This window comes from Topomyia yanbarensis, chromosome 2 (genome assembly GCF_030247195.1).
Source record: "Topomyia yanbarensis strain Yona2022 chromosome 2, ASM3024719v1, whole genome shotgun sequence".
Taxonomy (NCBI): domain Eukaryota; kingdom Metazoa; phylum Arthropoda; class Insecta; order Diptera; family Culicidae; genus Topomyia; species Topomyia yanbarensis.
In genome coordinates, this window is record NC_080671.1 from 160,911,346 (window position 1) to 160,933,145 (window position 21,800).

The 21,800-nt window shown below is 39.3% G+C and overlaps 1 protein-coding gene across 3 annotated transcripts in view; it reads left to right on the forward strand.

Moving 5' to 3' along the window:
- LOC131681919 (protein gustavus) overlaps positions 1-21,800 on the forward strand; it is a 645,798-nt gene that overhangs the window by 529,417 nt on the left and 94,581 nt on the right. The window contains exon 1 of one of the 3 annotated variants that reach the window (XM_058963016.1): positions 16,595-16,960. The exons of the other annotated variants lie outside the window; for them this stretch is intronic. Coding sequence (XP_058818999.1) covers positions 16,803-16,960 — 158 coding nt within the window. The 5' untranslated portion in view covers positions 16,595-16,802. Of the gene's footprint in view, positions 1-16,594; positions 16,961-21,800 lie in introns of those variants that run through there. 3 annotated transcript variants of the gene reach the window in all.

Sequence of the window (21,800 nt, forward strand, 5' to 3'; positions counted from 1 at the left end):
CCGTCTCCTTAGGGTGAAATATAGCATAGTATGATTGAGATGTTGTATCTTCAGAGGCTGGCGATGTTGTAGCGCACCGATTTGGCCGTATGTTGGGATCTTCTCCTGGATTCGACAGAAAATCAAGCAATATTTGAGTTTTTTTGTGGAAAAATGAAAAGACATACGAACTTCTGCTTTCAATCTTTTATTCGTTATTTATTGATAATCAGCAAATAATTTTTATTTTCCGAAAATTCAAAAATGCAGGTTTAAATTGGCGGATCTCGTTGGCCTCTGCGCGCGAAGCATCGTCTTACTTTGTCAAGTGCAGAGCCTCTCGCAGTTGACTGAAATGAAAAATGGATATAATTTATTAAAATAGATAAAATTTCCTGCGCGCTAAAAGATGCCTCTTTTTGATTTTGACGCTTACTCTACCGCTTTAAAAGTGTCGTCCAAGCAAGAGGAACAACACAGCGACATTTTATTCCCGTTCGCCTGAATCCAAACTACTTTCACGCCGAGTTAGTGAAATCGTTAAAAGTGGCCAAATCAACTGACACCAGCGTGATGGCAACCGGAAGTTGGCCGATGTTTTCGAGCATATCAAGCTGCCGAAATTCACACAGAAATATCTGGTTTGGCAGGCTTTCCGTACTTGCGACCTTCTCATTGCAACCGAGGCTGTCAACCAGGAAATTTACGTGAAGGAGTCCTCAGTGCGGACAGAGACCGACGTAGAATAAACGAAAAAAATGAAAAAATTATTTGAATTAACAGAACTAAGTGTATTCTGCTGTAGTTCACCACAAAAGTGTCTATGCACTGACCATACTAGCAGAGAACTATTTTTCCAAAAGATTTCGAGCTTAACCGTTTCTGTGTTTGAAAAATCTACAATGATGAAGGGGGCCCTTATACTGGACCCCCGGGCCGGTAATTTCTCTCTACAGCCCTGTTTGTATAATGTGTTTTTACCAAGTGAAACTTTTTCGGCTGTTACATTGTCTTAGTGTATAAGGCGAAGATAGTGTGATGCGGTATGGTCGCATAATCAAGGTCGAAAGCTACGGCTCCTTGCAAACAAACCTTTGGTCTACGCGTTATCCCGGCTTACTCAAACATATAGCCAATGATTTAGTCAAGGCTCTAGTGCGTGGAGCGACGTCGGACAGCACCCGAAAGCCGGTGGTATTCATTTATTTATTTCATGACATCAGTTACACTTATTCGTTATAAAATGGTTCGTGACATGTTTAATTATAAATATATAATATTGTGTAAGCAAAATCTTTGTTTCAGTATACTTTTTCTTGGTTATTAACTAGGTTTTAATTAACTCTCTTTAGAGCTTCATAACAGGGCTAGTTGTGACATTTCACTAAGTCCTTCAAAGAGCTTTGTTTTTAAAAAAATTTAGGTTTTCATCATATGCTCAAAATATAAATTCAACCTTCTCTAAAAATGCTCATTCTTCAAAGTCATATTTCCATTTTAAATATAAAGTTATTGCTTGAAGTAAAGCTTTAACCTTAATATATAAAAATATTGGGTATGCCATTTCGTTAATATTGAATATATCGAACTTCAAAAGATAAATAAAAACGTTTAAATTTTGGTTAACCGTTTATTTATTCGACATCTTGTCCTTACGATTTTTGTAAGTTTCAAAATTTGGTCTTTCGATTCTTTGTCCTTTCGACCTTTTGCCATATATTTATATGATATAATTTAAATCATTGATCAATTCCGAAAATAATTTCATTACCATTGACAATGCATTACTATTTGTGCGGCGCACAGTGGCTGGAAGCTGGCCAAAGCCTCAAAGATTTATTTTTGAAATATTGATATTTTATATTTTTCCTAAATTTCTCGTGTATTGAATGATGTATATTCAAAATTTCATTGGATAAGAATACGATTTTTAACATGAGTTTAAACGTAGCAAAGTCCGAACTTTTTAATGATTTTCATTTCCGAAACCATCATTGCTCTGTTCACTTCAAATGCATGTTGCTCTTTTGATTTTGGTCCGATTTTAGCACAACTAGTTTCATTGTGTAGAGGAACGAAAGAACTTGGTTAGTGAATAAAATACATTTACAATTCGCTTGGAACTATGACTTTTTAGTTTAAATATGTTTGAGGTGGTCAGATCAAAAATACTTTTTTCACTAATGTATTCTGTACAAATTTCGGAACGGTTACATAGTATACATTCTATGGGAAATAACCTCTACTTTTAGAATATCATGGTCTCGTTCTGCGCCTAGGTGCGCAAAAAGGTTTAAGGAGATTTTGAAGCTTTGCTGCTGATATGGAGACGCATGCTGTTTTGTGTAAAATAGTTAGACAATCTACAGTAAACCAACACGTTATACAATGGATTTAAAGTAGTGTTCTTCATTTTTTATATTTCTGACATTGGTGAGCAGTAACGGAAAATCTATCATGAAAACGGGATCATAGTTATAAGAAAGGTTCAATGACACTGTATGGAAAAATGCATTTAATATTTTACGACTTTTGACATCAAAAATGAGCTCAGCACCTCAAACGTAGCTTAAATTGTGATTTTCAGCCAAATTAGTAACATTTGAGGTTTTGTCCGACTTTTGTTTGAAGACTCCTGCGACACTGTGCGGCGTAATCTAAATTTGTTTCCTATCATACACATTGAATCGTCTGCTGTGGACGCATGGTATCTGATTAATTTTTACTCTCACCTTATCAAATTTATATCTATCATACAAGCACATTTTAACCGACCGCTAATTTTCTGTTCGACCAGACAGTATACCCGTTGCAGAAACCATGACGCCAAACAATCAATACAGCACGTAATTGCAAAAGTTCATTGTACGCATGATTGAATCATTGATCCTGTAATGCACTCGAAAATTACTCACGTTTCGAAGGGCTCATTATAAAATACTACTTGAACATTAAGCTCTGCCTCTCATTCGACCTCAAGGCAGGCTCTTTTCCCTCTGGACTCAGCTTACGAAAGGATTACTCATAATAATATGACAACCCGTTGATCTCGTTCGATCGTTCGCTTTATGATTGCAGGAATCTGGCTGGCCGCGTCCGCAGGTATGTTTTTATCCACTCTTTCTGGTATGTACCTATATTCGTCTCGGTGCAGAATGGAGAATGTTATTAAAGCGAAACACCTCTCACTGATGTACTTACTGGGTGCAATACCTCGAATGATGCTGCAGGTAATAATACCACACTTCCACCATCCTTCCCGGTTTGCTCTACCTTCACCACAAGTCCCGACGCAGAGGTAAATCAAATTGGTTCTGAAAGTAAATTTATCCCGCCATTATCAGTTCTTATTGTCCTGGTGGTTGGCGGCAGGTTCTGTGCAGTGGTTGATCAGCTAAGGTGGAAGAGCTGAGATGTAATGTAATAAGAAAAACGAACGTGCAAAGCATCGGAACCTTGCGAGAATTGTGCACGGAAATCCTCAGAAAACATTGTGTATTAAGCGGAGAGGTGGAAAATGGTCACGAACCAAGGGAGCTACGTGTGTTTTTTTTTTTCAGTGCTGTAGCAGAGAGATGCAGCACAAATCCAAACTCCACAGTTACAAACGATAACCAGCCGGTGCGGTTAAGTACGGTGAGGGACCAGCAAGGCAGCCGCTGCATCATTTCAGCGGGAGAAGAAAATGATGAAAATGTAATCAAACAAAGAACTCACGAAAAAAAGGATATAATGTGCTTATTTTGCTCCATTTGTTTCGCAAATAAACCTTTTTTGTGGTTTTATCGATTGTTATACTTGTGTGTCCCTGATGGGAGTTTCGCACACAACATACGTTGTATTTGAATTTTTTTGATTCATGGTTGATGTACTGCATTTTAGCAATTTGATTTGCGTTTATGTGAAAAGTTTAGTTGTTTGGCATTTGATATTCTTCAATATATTTTTATTTTGTTAACGAAATATTATTAAAATGTATCTGAAATATGGTAGCTAGCAAGCCAAGAATTGGGTTTCAACTTCGTCTCATCAAAATGTAACGAGTGTTCAATGAAAAAAATGAGAATTTTTTCAGTCATGTAGTTAAAAAACAAACGAAAAATTTCACCGACTTCAGTATTTTTTATTAAAAACATTATGTTTATTATTCATAAAAACGTCAATGAATATTGCAGAAGGGGTCCTGGTCATTCATACAAAGCAACTAAGTCGCGATGCTCTCACAAGAGCGCTGGACGGTACTAACGTCCATCTTCCGGATACCATTTCCGGTCCTGGTGGTCAACTGATTCGTATCATTGGCCCATGAATTATTTTTGTACACTAGGGCACTGAGGGAGCCGAAAAAATCCTCAATGGGACGGCACTGGGGCAAGTTAGTCGGGTTCCTTTCTTTCGGCACATACGGTATCTTTTTCTGCACAAGATACTCCAGCGTCATCTTAGCGTAATAGGAAGACGCCTTGTCCGGCCAGAAGACGTACTTCCCATCCGCATGATGCTTCTTTAAGAACGGCAGATGAATTTTCTCAAGACACTCCTCCTGGTCCACTTGTTGATTGATGGCCAGACCGCTCGTGTTAAACCATGGCTTTAAAATCCCTCTGTCCGAAATGGCGATGTATAGCATAACTTTTTTTTCAAATTTTTGCTTAAACTTATATTTGACTTCGGGTGTGTGGCCGACTTGTCGCGGGAATAATAGCTGTCATTTCCTGGAATGTTGGTCTTCGAGAGCGAAAAATAACTTTCGCCGTCCAGCATGAACGACGTCCCGCGGTAGTTCTTCGTCATCCACCGGCACTGCGATTTCACGATCACTATCTGCTCGTCCGTGTACTCGGGAGACCGAGTCTTCTTCCGACAGATGATGTCCTCCATATTGAGGGTTCGGTGAATCAAAGTATGGGAGCAGTGATATTTTCGGCCGGCGTCAAGCAATCTCGTTCCCTCCTTGTTGTCGAATAGCTTTTTCAACGCTTCCTTTTTGTTCTTCGTCATTATCTTCGCCTGACGGCCGCTACCGACCTTCCGCTCCACGCTCAGGGATGCCCGGATCCGATAAATTGTACTCGATAAATTGTAGTCTTACTAGTGAGTGATATATAAACGTTCACCGGAATAGCAACCAGCAAGTAGTGGAGCGAATATAGAGTTCTATGCAAATTATTCCACACACACTAATTGGAGGTTTGTTTTCCTCCAGTTGTCATATATGAAACTGTCAGCCAATTTAAACGTTTGATATAGCTCGCCTAAAGTATTTATAATGGTGTGGAAATGCTCTATGTCGCGGTAAAACTTATTCCGGAGACGTACAATACCGGTTGGTCAGGTTCCAGCACGAAAATAATCCGACCGAAAAGCTATTTTCAATTTGTATTCCTCCACCTCTAAGAGAAGAGACGACAACAGGCTTCTTGCTCTTCTTAATTTTATCTACCAGCCCCTGTCGTAATTCCAAAGACAACAAGCATCCATCGTTGCCAGATTTCATTTGCATGATTTTCACAATTGCTGTACCTCAAATATCGACCCTCAGTCAAGAATTCACAATACTAGCTGCATTTAAAAATTGAATTTTAAGTTTATTTGTGTCTCTCTTAACAATACACGTAGTTATATCGTCATTCAGGGTATTCATTCAATTTGCATGAAATGTTCATGTATATGAAATGTAGCCAAAATAAACTCAGCAGCACTGTTTATCATCCCGTTTGAAAATATTATGAACGCTCTTGACTGGCAAAACGACCAATCAGAAGCTGGTTCAATATTGAGGTTAGGACTGGATCAAATTGGCTACGCGATTGTCTTCTCTTCTCTTAGCTCCACCTATGACAGGTGGAGGAAAACAAATCGTTGAACACGCTAATACAGTTACAGATTGTCAAGTAGTCTATAGAACCAGTCACCCCAAACATCAGACCGACTGAGGACGTACAGGGATGCCGACAATCAAAGGAGTATCATAGATTTCTCTTCCATCTTGATATATGTTTACCAATTTCAAGCTGGTCCCGGTATGGAGTTCTAGGCAAATCATTTCACGCACACACTACTTGTGAGTTTGTTACTAGAGAGAGCAAAGCGCTACTGTCTCCATGTATTCACGGACTGAAACATGGGGTCTCGCTCTAGCATGTTGTATCCCATTACTTTGACATGTGTGTACCCGGGGCAAGAGGTGTCAAATTAATGAGCCTAGCATATGTGAGAGCGAGATGATAAATTTTCAGTGTTAGCAGCGACATGCGACCTCTAGTAGTTATAATCTCTTTTATTTTACCTCATCGGATCATAAGAATTGAAAGTTGCAATCTGACTTCGTTTTAGACAAATTTGAGCCTTTGGATAGCGGTGCTACCTGTAACTAACCTGTTAGTATCGAAAAATATCGGAGTAGACATGTCAACCTCAAAATATAAGCATACTGAAAATTGATTTAAGAACTCGATCTGTTGGCTCCGGTTACCGAATTAACATCGCCTAATACTAGGCCTCCTCAGTAAACGACTTGGTCGATTTGGCCAGAGAGAATAAGTAGAGAGACAAATAGTGTGAAGCCAAAAATACTTTATTGAGCAGACCAATCGTGCAATGTAAATAAACATTACTCAGGCCTGAGTTGGAAGAGATAAGTATTGTATATCCTTCAAAAAAAAAATATTTAAATTTTTGGCAGAATTTAGTTAAATCGCGATTGTAAGGTCCATCCTAGAGTATATGTATTAGTAAAAACAAGCTTTAGAATTATTTCATCTCACTGTTTCAAAATGTACATCATTTGATAAACAAATACACCGATCGCCATACGATTTGTTTTCAATATATAATAGGAATCATTTAAAGTGCTGACTGTGGAAGTGGTTGCCAAAATGCTAGTGTTGAAATCATCATAAATGGAGTGTTGCCGATTTAACTGATTTTCATTCTTCGTATCTCTTCCTACTCTCTCTGGGTTTGGCTTGATGCCGACAATCTGTGCGTTGCTGAAACTTTCTACCAGCCCGTACCCGATACAGTTACTTAGATGCGGTATTCGATCCATATGTTCGTCTGAAACGAAAATAATATAGCTGTCCGTCCCAAGGTTCATATTGCTATTACGGTACTTGCTCTGTGAATATTTTTTTGCTACGATTACAATCTGTAGACATAATATGATAGTCTATAGCGAAAGTACATTGCAATTCGAGCTCGACCACGACGTTCAAATGAAACGTCGCGTTTTACTTATAACCGCAATAGATAATCTAACGTTCTATTGAAACAAAAGCATGTACAATTATTCAGTCGGTAGCATGACAAGTATCAAATAATCCTCACGCAGCCCTTGCGATAGCCGGCTATAGAACTAATAGAATATCCAATAAATCTAATGGCACACTTACTAACAATCTTCCCCTTCCCGTAGAGATGCAGAGGATTCCTCAGTCTCTAGCAGAGACATGAATCGGACTAACATTCCTTCCTCTCCCAGAAGATCTGCATTCGGATGTGGCCAGCGTTGGTATTGATCATCATGCAGGGATCAGGAGAGATTGCACAATGTGGATCAGCATGGTATTCCCAAGCATTCTATTCCAAAGAACGCTTTGCAATCTCAATCGGTCCTAGTCAATAACGGAGTAGTAACACAAGGGCGAGCTCATATGCTTATGCTTCTTTAGGACTTACTTGGCATAATCAGTAGTGACCATAACAATAAATAAATCGTGCGCGGAAGCGTTTGCTTGGAATCGGCATTCTACTATTAACATAGAATTGGCCTGGAAATAACTCAGTTTTTATTTCTGTTTTCATACTATTTAATGTTAATAACCATACTATAAACATTTAATAATGAAGTTTAATATTTATAAAAGCCCCTCTTACTACGAAATCTTTACACATGTGCAATTCCAACTATCTTCAAGAATAATACGTGACACAATAAAAAAATAAAGGCGCACACAAATACCTTCTGTATAGGATTCCGCATTTTATTCTAACGATCGCTGGGTAAAATCAGTAGAGATGGTCGGGTTTCATTTTTTTCGAACCCGAACCCGACCCGAACCCGAGAGCTTGAAAATTGAAAAACCCGAACCCGACCCGAGCCCGAAATTATAAAATTTGAAAAACCCGCACCCGACCCGAGCCCGAAAATTTTAAAATAAGAAAACCCGGACCCGACCCGTACCCGAGAATGAAAATTTTGTAAAACCCGAACCCGACCCGACCCCGAGAATTTTAAAATTTGAAAACCCGAACCCGACCCGAAGCCGAAAATTTTTAATTTGAGAAACCCGATCCGAACCCAACTTGCTAATATGGAGAATCCACCAGAGATCTCGAAGATTTTTAATTTTAGGCACCCTAGGCTCATCTTAGAATAGTAGAATCATTCGAATCTGAAGTAGCACCAAACGCGTTGAGTTATATCTGCCTATGGCGAAACGAATTACTGGCGAGTAAAATCCGCATTTTTATTTGCTATTATTGAACGTCGAATATATAATGTTATGAGAAGCTTACAAATTGTCGATATATTAACTGAAATGTAGAATAAATCGGTTGCTAACTCATGGGGAAACAAAAAACTTAATGGTGACAGTTTCAAACAACCTTGCCCGTCGTACTTAACCAAAATTTCTAATTTTGTATCAAAAGCGAATTCTATACATTTCTTTTCTAGGAAATGTAAAACCATTCCTGCAAGGCAGTTTTGTATAATTTATCACATGTTAGCTATGGTAATTTACCAGAGCAGTACCACCAAATTTGTGATTTCAATATATGGGAATTGTGAAATCGTCCCCGGGCTACAACGTCCTTTTTAGTCAATTGTTACAGTTTATTTTAACTGCAAGCATTCTTTATCATAAATCAATTTGATTATTATTAAACTTCTATTAAAGCAGGTACAACCTATTTGTTGCATTTGACCAACTTAACAGTGCCCGCTTAAAGTTTGTTTGGGGTACAAATGTACCCCACAAAACCATTTACGTTAATGTTTTGTCATGTTTGCATAATTCCGAAGACATTATTTTATCTTTTTTTAAAAGCAAAACATCGATACACAGTAAGCGAAAAACTTGTGAAAAATTGTATGTTTTAGAATAAAACTATCCAATTTAATTATAAATTTAATAAAAATTAGACATATTAGAGCGATTCTAGTTCTTGGATACGAATGTATCCCAAAAAACCGTTTACTTAGAGAAAAAGTCACTAAACCGTTGTAGGGTTAATGGACAATTATTATTCAATATGTAGCAAAAAGTACTACCATTAAGTGCACTCGCAACACCCACTGTTTGATTTCGGATCAATAGATTGGTTTTTGTTGTTTCTACTTTCCGTAGATTTCTACTAGCTTTGCTTTGGACACTATTTGCTGTACGCTTTAGCTGAGTTTTACGCGTTTACTCTGACCGCGGCCTACGTATCGGTTTTAAAATACCTGTCGAAATTAATATTTTAAAACAGAAAGTTGAACCAATATTTTCCGATAAATTCCTGTTGACTTGATTTATTACTAATTATCATTTAAAATAAATCGCAAGAGATTTTAGATGTGAGACACGTATTGTTGAATGCTCTCTCATGAATGTTCTTTTAAAACATAAAATAATTCAGTCAGTTTGCGAATCTGAAGAGACAGAATTTAATACAAGAATGAAAAAATACTATATTTGAGCACCAGAAAATACGACGAATTCTAGCGATTTAAAGGTGCTACCATTTGGTACGGTTATATGTGTCTTCATTCGTATCACGAAATATAAAAAGGCTGGGTTTTGTGTATAGACAGCGTCGAGAAATGGTTGGGTTGTTTTGTTCAAAACCCGAACCCGACCCGACCCCGACAATTTCTAATTTGAAAAACCCGAACCCGACCCGAGCCCGAAAGTTCAAAATTTTAAAAACCCGGACCGACCCGAGCCCGAGAATTTCAAATTTCAAAACCCGGAACCCGACCCGAGCCCGAGAAGCTTAAATTTATAGAACCCGAACCCGACCCGAAACCCGTCGGGTTCGGGTCGGGTCCGGGTTTCGGGTCTAAAAACCCGAACCCGACCATCTCTAAAAATCAGCACCGACACGATAGAAACCACCATTAACATTCGTCGCGTGATTGAAAAGTGAGTGTTACCGATTTATTAAAACATAAGCAATGCTCCTCATAGTCGGTTATCAGGAGTTCAAGTAGCTTATTTTACTAATCGTATTAATACATCAAATGATAAATTTCCCAAATTCTCAGCAGCTATGATAACGCTATTGGCACACTTACTAACAACTCTCCCCTTCCCGGGATACATGTGGAGATGCAGAGGATTCCTCGGTCTCTAGCAGCGACATGTATCGGACTGACATTCATTCCTCTCCCTGAAGATCTGCATACGGACGCGGCCGGCATCAGTATTGATCAGCATGCAGGGATCAATATAGATTGTACAATGTGGCTCATCATGTCATTTCCAAGCATGTTGTTGCAAGGAACATTTTGCTATCTCGTTTGGTTCTGGTAAATAACGGTAATTAAGATCGCTATTTCACTCAATATGAAAAACCAGCTTTCTAAAACTATAGTTCAAACCTTGATTAACAACTTTGTCGAAGACGTTAACTAGCTACGTGCTAGCTTTCAAAAATATTTATAACGATTTTTAAAAATTAATCTTACATGTTTGAGTGCTACTATTTAAGGGCTTTACTGTTATCTCATATAAAATGGTACAACGGTTTACAGCTTTTACATATTTTAAAACACTATTTCTTAGCCATTCAGAGTCAGAATTACAAAAATTTCGTTTGAGAATCCAGGAACGAAGCCAAGATAGTTACAAACGTTTTTGATCAGATTGAGTTAGGCTCACGCAAAACAGTGGTGATGTTAGAAAAAGTGAAATATACTTCCGGTTCGAACCCAAGACGATATCCAGAACTGAGGTAGCTTTAGCCTCAAGCAAAAGCAATACATAAGATTTTAGGTGTAAATCCTAAATGTCGTAAAAGTTACTTCCCACAGCAACTATTGTAGTATGATGCATACTTGGGTCTATCAAAATATTAATAAAGTTCAGTCGTTCACATTTACAAGGACGAAATGATTCTTCTTCATATATAAAACAATCTAAAAATGAGGACTGGGGAGTACTCGTCTTTTCATTTTCTGACTAGGTCTATGTTATTCACCAATTCATTCTAAACATTTCATTCAAAGGTACCAAGTCTCTGCCATGACTATATTCTCATTTATTTAAGTTTAAAGTATCGGTGTCGGTGGTGCATTGACAGTGTTGGAAGAAACAATAAATTTCTGCATTTGGATTGAACAATACGTTTTAAAATCCTTATAACTATTTTTTGAAAACTCGTAGCTAGTTTCCGTCTTCGACAAAGTTGTTAACCGATGTGTGCACTACACTTTTATAAAGCTGGTTTATCATAAAATTATTTTTATACATGAATTTATGCAGTAATATTGTCAAATGTGTGTGTGTGCGTGTGTTAACCATGCTGTCTTCCTCTAGCCGGTAGTGATTAACAGAAAAAAGATGTTTGCATGTATTTAAACATATTCATGCAAATAACTTTAGGATTTAGGTAGGTGTTGGCCCAATTGACTTACCGATGATCCATTTCGTGTACAGCGCCAGACATGTTCCGAGGTCATCGTTCCATCAACCAGTCCCGCTTTAATGTAATGTTGGTATCAATTGGATTCAACATTACAGTAAAACTTTCGATTCCTTCGACGCGTATTTAGTGTATTGCTTTCATTTGTAAATATTATATTATTTTCGTTATGTATACTAGAAAACATACCAGTTTTCTGAGTTATACTTTTTATCCTATCCCATATTTTACCTTTTGGTTGGTAAATGACTGGGCAATGCGTAATATAGACCCGGCGGTTCGCCACCGTTGTCCTTAGCCTCTTGTCCAGTAACTCCTATCCCTACCTCCCCGCGGTGCCAGCTGGGGTACGAGTAACCATAAGAAAGATTGGGTAACTAACCTCGATTGGACCATGGTCGTATGCTGACAGGGAAGGGGGGCTCCTCTTTTCGGAGGGTGAGTCCCTCCGAGCGTATGTTCCCCATGTTAGGGGAGGCTCGAAACAGCGTCTGTTCTCCATGTTAGGGGCGGCTGATGAATCGTCCTCGTGTCAGCGTGGGACTCTAAACAGAGCTGACACGATGGTCCTCCGGCGGCCCTACAAGCCGCCCTGGAAAACTAACCATTGCGAACAATGCAGATGAAAAGGAGGAGATCGGTCGGCCGAAAAACAACAAAGCTGCCGGTATAGTTCAACTACCCAGCGAGCTATTAAAATACGGTGGTGAAACACTGGCTAGAGCGCTGCACTGGGTAATCGCCAAAATTTGGGAGTAGGAGATTTTTCCGGAGGAGTGGATGGAGGGTATCGTTTGTCCAATCTACAAGAAGGGTGACAAGTTGGATTGCTGCAACTACCGCGCGATCACATTACTTAGCGCCGCCTACAAGGTCCTCTCCAAAACTCTTTGCCGCCGATTGTCACCAGTCACCAGGGAGTTCGTGGGGCACTCCCGCCTGGTAATGCCCCACGAACTCCCTGGTAACTGGTGACAATCGGCGGCAAAGAGTTTTGGAGAGGACCTTGTGCCCAGTGCCCACACATCATTTGTTCATCGATTTCTAATCGGCGTATGACACAACCAATCGAGATCAGCTATGGCAGATAATGCACGAGTACGGTTTTTCGGATAAGCTAACACGATTAGTCAAAGCGACGATGGATCGGGTGATGTGCGTTGTTCGGGCATCAGGGGCACTCTCGAGTCCCTTCGAATCTCGAAGAGGGTTACGGCAAGGTGATGGTCTATCGTGCCTGCTGTTCAACGTTACGTTAGAAGGTGTAATAAGGATATCCATGCTCTCCTTATTACACCTTCACGAGTGGCACGATCTTCAGGAAGTCCGTCCAGCTTCTTGGCTTCGCCGACGACGCTGACATAATGGCGCGGAACTTTGAGGGATTGTCGTAAACGTAGGGGAGCCCGGGGATAGTTGGCGGTTGGGGTAAGTTGGCGGAATCCCCTTTTCTCCTTTTCTATTAGACATATAGCGCTGCCCCTCGTTATGTACCTCAAGTTATGTAAAACCCATTATCCAATGTGTTTTGGTTGTAAAACATTTTGTATTGTGGAAGTTGTGGGCGATATTGTGTTTTCGAGCATACCAAGTAATTTTCCTAGATTTTAAACACTGTGTTGTTTAGGGTGATTTTCAATCTTTTTCGTAAATGAATATATTTTTCGACAGTGCGTGAAGTGAGCTTTCAGTATCCGTATAGATATTACATCTATCCACAAGCAAAAGTTATTTTTTAAATTGTTTTTTTTATAAAATATGCGGTTGGGGTAAGTTGGCCGTACTATTTACAGTGCAATAGAAGTCGTCAAAAATGTTTATTTCTGGAATTCACTCCAAAGTAAGAAAATCTTTTTCTTGTGTATCTCGCCAATGTAGGAGACATTTATTCCGACCAATTGCATGAAGAATTTCGAAGATTTGCTATTGAATATGGAGTACGTGTCAAAGTCAATATTCCTGGGTATTGAGACTGAAATATAATAGCAAATGTCGGTTAATATATAGTTTTATTGAGAAGACATTCAGCACGTTCCAAAGGGATCCATGAAGTATTTGATTCTCCATTTGACTGACTATTTTATGGTGTATCTGTACATACCGCCAACTTACCCCGGGGTCGGGGTAAGTTGGCAGGTTTTCACCGTCACATATTTTTGTCTCTAAAAATGGAGACAATGCATCAAACATTTCAATAAAATTCAGAGATGTTGCCAACAGTCTGCCCTTCCATGCCATCTAAATCTAGCAACATCAAAGCGGTAAGAGATGAGAACTGAAAACACCGCCAACTATCCCCGGTCTCCCCTACATCAGACTGAAAGCTGAAGCCAATAGGATTGGACTTGCCATCAATATTTCGAAGACAAAATACATGAGAGCAAGAGGTTCTAAAGACGACAATGTGAACCTCCCATCCCGAGTTCGGATTGACGGTGACGAAATCGAGATGTTCGACGAATTTGTGTATTTGGGCTCACTGGTAACCGCCGACAATGATACCAGCAGAGAAATTCAGAGACAGATCTTGGCGGGAAATCGTGCCTACTTTGGACTCCGGAGGACGCCCCGGTCGCACAAAATTCGCCGCCACACGAAGTTGATTATCTACAAGACGCTGATTAGACCGGTGGTCCTCTACGGCCACGAGACCTGGATTATGCTCGTGGAGGACCAACGCGCCATTGGAGTTTTCGAAGGAAAAGTGTTACGTACCATCTATGCTGGCGTGCAGATGGAAGACGGAACGTGGCGCAGGCGAATGATCCATGAGTTGCATCAGCTGTTGGAAGAGCCATACATCGCGCATATCGCAAAAATACCACGGTGGACCGACTAGTTAGAGGACGACCTGCGGACCCTTCGAAGACTGCGAGGCTGGTGACAAGCAGCAATAGACCGAGTGGAGTAAAGACGGCTTCTGCATACAGCAAGAGACAACAAGGCTCTAGCCTGAACGGCAAGGTAAGTATATTTACGCCTAAATCAACCCGTACCCATATTTCCTGCAATTCCTGTTTATTAAAGAGAAAATCAGAAAAAAGGAATAACCAATTGACACCGTGTCTCCCTCAGCGCTATCGTTTCTCTGAGCGAAACGGAAATCCAAAAATCCAAAGACCATTGAAAGATTCATTCAAACATTGAATAGTACATAAATTTAATCAAATGATTCAAATGTTCCGAATTATCTAAAGGTCCAAAAACGAATCCAATGGTCTAAAGATCCAAAGATTCAGCTGCGGTATACCTGTGAGGATCCAAAGATTCAAGAAACAAATCTGATGATCCAAAGATCATTTCGAAAACATCCTGAAAATCGAAAAAAAACACTTCTTCTTTCTCCAATCAAAAATTTCTAAATAAATATGTGCACAACAAATATAACTTGAGCTTATTTTTGGACATCTGTTTTAGTAAAATATGCTCGGTTGGAAACCAAGAGCTGCGAAACAGGGTTACAATAGGCTCTACTGCCATAATAGGCCCATTACCCTATTTTTGTTTTCTATAAGGTAACTTTGATCAGCAAAAAAATTTGAGATAAATATTTCGATAGGACTTCCGAAACAAGTGTCTCTTTCTTTTATACATGTATCTTCAGAAGCTGTGGAGAACTCCTTATGCATTTAGGATTTCTTTCACTTCGTAAAACACACATTATAGGGAATATGTGTGTATGTTTTCGTTCTGCCATGAATGCAGTACATTTCATAATAATACGCAAAAAACACAAAATTACGGCTCAGACCACTACTGGGATACTGATAGCAGTCGGTGGGCGATTCCTCTCAACAGGCAATGAATTATAAAATACGAGTGTTCTTTCACCCACGTGCTTTGAGCGTAAATTATGTAAAACCAAAAACAATTTTGTATCACCATCTACGGCTACCTGTTCTTTAAATATATAAAATGAGGCATTATTTTGCGATTTTGAAGGTGACGTCAATTCTTAACGTAAGAGAAAGTAGGCAATTTGTTAAGTTATTCACAAAAATTAAGGTGAAATGATATGCATTGCTTTTGTCACAGGTTTAGGTTTAGTCAGTAGGCTTAACTACTAGAAACCAATCCGACACTACCATGCGCCAGCTGGCAGCGGTGTCTGCTGAATATTCCTTCTCGATAACAAACATTTACTCAATCTGTTGTCCTGAGTCGATTGAAACACAAGACTCGGTCTTCCAGGCCTCGGAAAAAATCTTCAAAGTTTAAGGATATCTACATTTTTCTTTTTAAGAAACTAAAAAATTAAAACCCTTCCCTTGGGGATTTTTCTGCGCACGGGTCACAGTACTGTGGCCAATGTAAAAGTAAGTTATTAGGTGTGATGAAAATAATAATAGACATTCGCACAGCTGATTTTTACAAACCTATGAGTATTACAGCCGTATTTTTCATACGTCCTATACTTAGTCTCTAACGACACCCTCGCACAATTGCTGCTGCCATAGACAGTATCACAGTGCGGCATTATACAGTCATTATCATGGTAGAAAGGAACACTGAACTAACCGTACTAGCATTCCAGTCTGAAAATAGTAGGAGCTACATAAAGTAAAAAAAAAAGTTGTCGGCGTGACATAAACACCATACATGTCAACTGAGGCATTAGCAAATTTTCCCCCACCCGCGACTGTCTCTATGCTGACTGTACTTGGCACTACAAACCACTCACCGAGAAGGGTCCTAAATGCAGATTCCGTACCACCGCTGCTCTCGTATTCCCCTAGCCATCCCGTTATAATGCGTTCGCTCGCTTCGGACCTGCGGGCACGTGAGTAACGGAGGATGGAGAAAAGAAAGAGCATGAAAGCTCTTGTTTTGATCATACCTCATCGTCATCCCATCCAGCTGTTCGTGGTGTTGTGTTTCCCTTCTCTATTCCCGGCCCAGCACTTTTCTATACGGGGTTCGAATTTCTCCGTAATCAGTCAGTAGTAGCTCCAGCTCCTCAGCTGAGCGGTAGTGGTCAAACGTAGCCGGTGTGCGAGTACGTAGTTGCTGGTAGTGGATCGGTTCTGCCAAGATTTCGCTCTTCCTTGCTTCACCCGAGGGCCAGTAGGCCGTGGATGATGCGTTTAATCTTATCGCCCGGAGATCTGGTTCAGTGCTAGGAAGGTGTCCTTCCCCTAGTGAAGTGCCAAAGTTCGTACCCCGAACCAGCAGAGATCGATAAACAGTTCATGCATATTCATTCGCGATTCGGTACACAAAACTCGGTGCTCGGAAGTTTCAGTTCATATCGAACGGTAACCCGTGGACGCCATTCAATCGAGCAGCCCACGACGAGACCACGAGAGCGGCACAAACCACAAACTGCATCGAGTTTACAGCGGACGAGGTGGGTAGGTAAGCTCTCTAACTCTTATTTTCCAATTATGTTGGCTTGCATTGCCTGCATGTCTGCCTGCCAGAGGAACAGCAGCGAGTAGTATGCGTGAGTGCGCGTATGGGTATATGCATGCATTCGTGGAAGCGGATGTCCTACGCGGTCCACCGTTCACTCTGTCCGTTTTTGCCGTTTTATCGTCCTTGTGTGTTGTTTTGTAGCATCGACTGCACCACAAAAGGGACCACGTTGCCAAATTTGGACTGCAATCTAACTGCAGCGAAGGGATAGTGGAATATGTTTTGGTGGCCTCAGGTTGAACATTTTTGGGTTTGCTTATCTATGGACACATCATTGTTTATAGTAATTAAAAGACGACACCTTGTTTATGTTTTGTACAGCCTATCTATGGTTTCTTTTACGTAATTTTTTTTCAGGGCCTGATTCGGTTGTTTGTATTAGACTTCAAACACTGCACGTCACTACCTCAATCCAGTGCAATTTTTTCCCTGAATAATATCGTAAAACATGTTAATTGTTTTATATAGGTGAATTTCAAAATTATGTTGCATTTTCTAAAAAAAATGGTAACAATTAATCTGATAAAGAGATATTCCAGAAGCACACGCCTTAAACCATTAATGAATAGTATCTATAAGTACAGATAGCTATCGAAATACTTATAGTTAAAAGTGTATTCTTAGTTAGAATGATTACTTCCAATTTTATACAAACTCAGTCTCGATATTCATCGGATATCTGTAAATGTTCATCTTTTGAAATATACCCGAAATCAAAATCTGACAGCTTCTCCGATTCTGATAAAGCTCAAATTATCTAGATTTTAAATTCTCAGACAGGTAAAATTTCAAAAGGAAATGTGGTGATGCAACAAAACACTCATTTCATTCTTATACCCTTAAAATTAATAATGTAACTTATTTTTCCATGAACATCTGAAAACAGCTTCACTTTTTACCTGCTTACTGCATTATTGGTGTCAGAAAGAATTTACCATTGTACATAACATGTATTTTAAATGAAATCACACCAATTCAGCCTGAGAAAATAAAAAGAGTGAAATGAACAGTACGAGAGGATTTTAAACCGATTTTTTCTCCTTCGTTTAGCCCATTTTTATACAATTCTTATTGCCATTCTAAACTGGGGCATTGCGAAAAAACTTTTTTTTTACTTTCAAGGATCATTTAACTACTTAGGTACTCATTGGGATTTGTCCGCTAGAGCAGCGTTTGCCGCTTGTAGGGAAACATGAGGAGACTTGACCAAGCGCAAAATTCTATTATTTGCTATGACGTTTTCTATTAGGCTCTTAAAAAATTTTCTAAAATATTTTCATACTTGTTTCGACCCCTTAAGGTAATTTTAAAAGTTTGGAATGAAAAATACTTTCCTTAAAGAAAATATCCCGTAATTAATAAATATGTGTTAAATGATGTAATTTTTTATCAAACTTTGTATGCACATATCTTCTCGACTAATAATTACTTTTTTAGTACCCATATCTTATTTCTTATGAAGTGATGAAATGGTTTTGCATAAATCGGAACATTGGAATAGACATTACTAACATTTGCACGACATTTTACACAACAACTAATGTTGGGGAGACTTGACCAAGATTTTATGGGGAGACTTGACCAAGTGGAAATAAGCTGAAGAAGACTCAAAATTTCTGATATTTACTGTGCTGTGGTACTTACAGTTAGTGTTAAACACGTCACAAAAAAATCCCACCTCAAACATCAGTCTATATTGTTTTACTACTAGGAAACAAGGTTAGCAGTAATATGGCTGATTTCGTGACAAGTGAACATGCATTGTAAGCAGGATAGTTAATCCTTAAAAGGAAATGCATAAAAAAATCGAAATTTATGAAATGCAATCCTTTTATATTTTTTACTCGTACTTAAGGATCTCGACTACATGTAGAAATATGAAGACAGCATGTTTTATGTTTTAATTTATTGTTTTGATTTTACAAAATTCTCTTGATCAAGTCTCCCCAGGCTTTGGTCAAGTCTCCCCACGGTGGGAAGACTTGCCCACAAAAACTTGTCTTTGAAAAACTTTTATAACTTTGGAAAAAGTAAATCAAAAATTCTGCAAAAAATCATGAATATGCACAACACTGCTACACATTATGTTTAAATGAGATTTGAAGGATTAAAATCCTTTTCAGACTTAGGTTTAACGTAGGAAACCTGGTCAAGTCTCCACATGTTCCCCTAAATCTTTCCAAATTGATAAGGTGGTTATTTATATTGAAGCACTTATTGAGCCAATCTCGTCGATGTAAAAAATCAGTAGGGGAAGTGGGGCAATTCAGACCGCTGGCTAATTCGGATCCCCAGCTGTTTCTCAGTTATGGTAATATTATGAAAAGCGTATATATCATTTTCATGGTTGTCATGTAGCTCTGTTCTGTATCACAAAATATTGCTGTTCTCAGGTCCGAATTGGCCCAGTTGCCCCTATATGGTCAATAGTGGCTGAGAAAAGCATTAGACGAACTTCTCGCCAACTAGAACAAATGTTGGCAGCACCCTCTCAGATTTTAATGAAACTTACATGAGAATTTTGTCTCAAAAAGCCACTTTGCATATTTTGTTTTTCCAAAAATGATCTAGACTCTCTTTTGAAAAGGGTCAAACTTTTTTAACCAATTTGGCTCTAGTATAAAAATGACGAGTCCTACAAAAAATGTTGCAGGAGTGATTTTCACAGAAGTAGTCCAATTTTTAAATGAAAATATTGAAAAAATTCTTCATCGACTCTTACACTGAAAAAAATCGATTTTAAAAATTCAAAGTCAATTTACAAAAAACTCCATCTTTGATTTGGATGAAATTTTGTTCCAAGATAGATAATTATGTTCCCTACCTACCGTCAAAAATTCTAGTTGGGCACTTTCCAGGAAAAAAAGTGATTTGAAAAAATATTTTCTTTGGTCAAACTTATTTTTTTCAGTGTATTTTTATCGAAAACTCATCTCAGAGTCCAATTTCCCAACTGCTAGTTGTCTGATACATGCAAAAAGCATCAGTAACGAATTTGATATTCGTCTGGCATATTACCCTGATTGCATGTACCTTACCTGCATCAATACCCATTTCACCAAATAACAGTACTATAAAACCAAGGTCTTAAAGCAGTCTAGTAATACCACTTGTGAAGAGCAGTTCTAGTAAAATTATCATTATGGATCAATCGTATAAATCAAAGTTAAACAGTATCAAGATAAACAATTCGAAGTGTAATCGTAATGATTTACATCCGGATGTCGCCATCTTGGATTTCAACACTGCGTCAGACATAAATTTCTGGCACCTACTCGTCAAGACCATTCCGAAAATATCCAGATAGTCTAGATTATAGACTGTGAACTCTGGACTCTGCACTCTTCACGCTGAATTCTGGACACCGGGCTCTGGCTTCAAATGCTATGTGCTATGGACTCTGGACTATGGTCTCTGGGGTCTTGATTCTGGACTCTGGAATCCGAACTCTAGACTCTAGACTCTGAAGTCTGCAATCTGCACTTAGAACTCTGAATTCCGGTTTCTTGGTTCTCCCCTCGTGACTCTGGATCCTGGGTTCTGGACTCTAGACTCTCACCTCGAGATTCTGTGCTATGGACTCTGGATTCTGGCCACTGGGTTCTGGGCTCTGAACTCTTGCCTCTGTATTTTGGGTTAAGTACTTCGGGCTCTCGATTCTGGCCTTAGAGCTCTAGACTTTAGCCACAGTAATTTGGGTTGAGGACTCTGGACTCTGGACCCGTGATTCTCGTCTCTGTTCTTTGCACTCTGAACTCTGGACTCTGCATTCTTAACTCTGGATTCTGAGCTCTCGCCTAAAAATTCTGTGCTATGGACTCTGGACTGTAGACTGTGGTCTCTAAGCTATGGGCTCTGGATCTTGATTCTGGACTTTGGACTCTGAACTGTGAACTCTGGACTACGCACTCTGCACTCGGGACTCTGGATTCTGGACTCCGGACTCTGGGCGCTCTCCTAGGGACTCTGGGTTTTGGTCGCTGGACTATGGAATCTAAGCTCTGGATTATTGAATCTGAACTCTGGAGTCTGAACTCTGAGCTCTGGAATCTGGACTCTAAACTCTGGTCTCATTTGGACTTTGGGCTCTGGGCTCTGTACTCTAGGTTTTGGACTCTGGGCTCTGGCATCTGAACTCTGAACTCCTCGTTCTGGACTTTGAACTCTGCACTCGGAACTCTGGATTCTGGACTCTGAGCACTGTCTTTGGAACTCTGAGTTCTAATCGCTGCGCTATGGACTCTGGACTCTGCATTCTCGACACTGAATTTTGGATTCTGGACTCTAGACTCGCCTCAGTATTTTCGGTTAAGGACTCGCGAGTCTGAATGGAATCTGGAGTCTGGGTTCTATCCTTGGGATTCTGGGTTCTGGTCTTAGGGCTATGGAATCCAGAATTAAAATACACTGAAAAAGTTCAGTTTGGTCAAGGAAAAGTTTTTTTTTGTAAAATATCTTTTTTTCCTTGAAAGTGTCCAATTTTTAATGGTAATAACTTTTAGGGATATCTTGAAAATTGCGAATCCTCGGATTTTTGAAGTACACTCAGGTTTTTTTTACGCGGGGGATACATGCCGCGAAAATGAAAACCGCGTAAATGAAAACCGCGTAAATTTCAAAATCCGCGTAAATGAAAACCGCGTAAATTTCAAAATCCGCATAAATGAAGACCACTTAAATTTAAGAATACGCGTTAAAGGGAACCTCGTTGATGGATACCGTGTTAATTCCAAAATCCGCGTAAATAAAAACCGCGTAAATTTCAATAACCG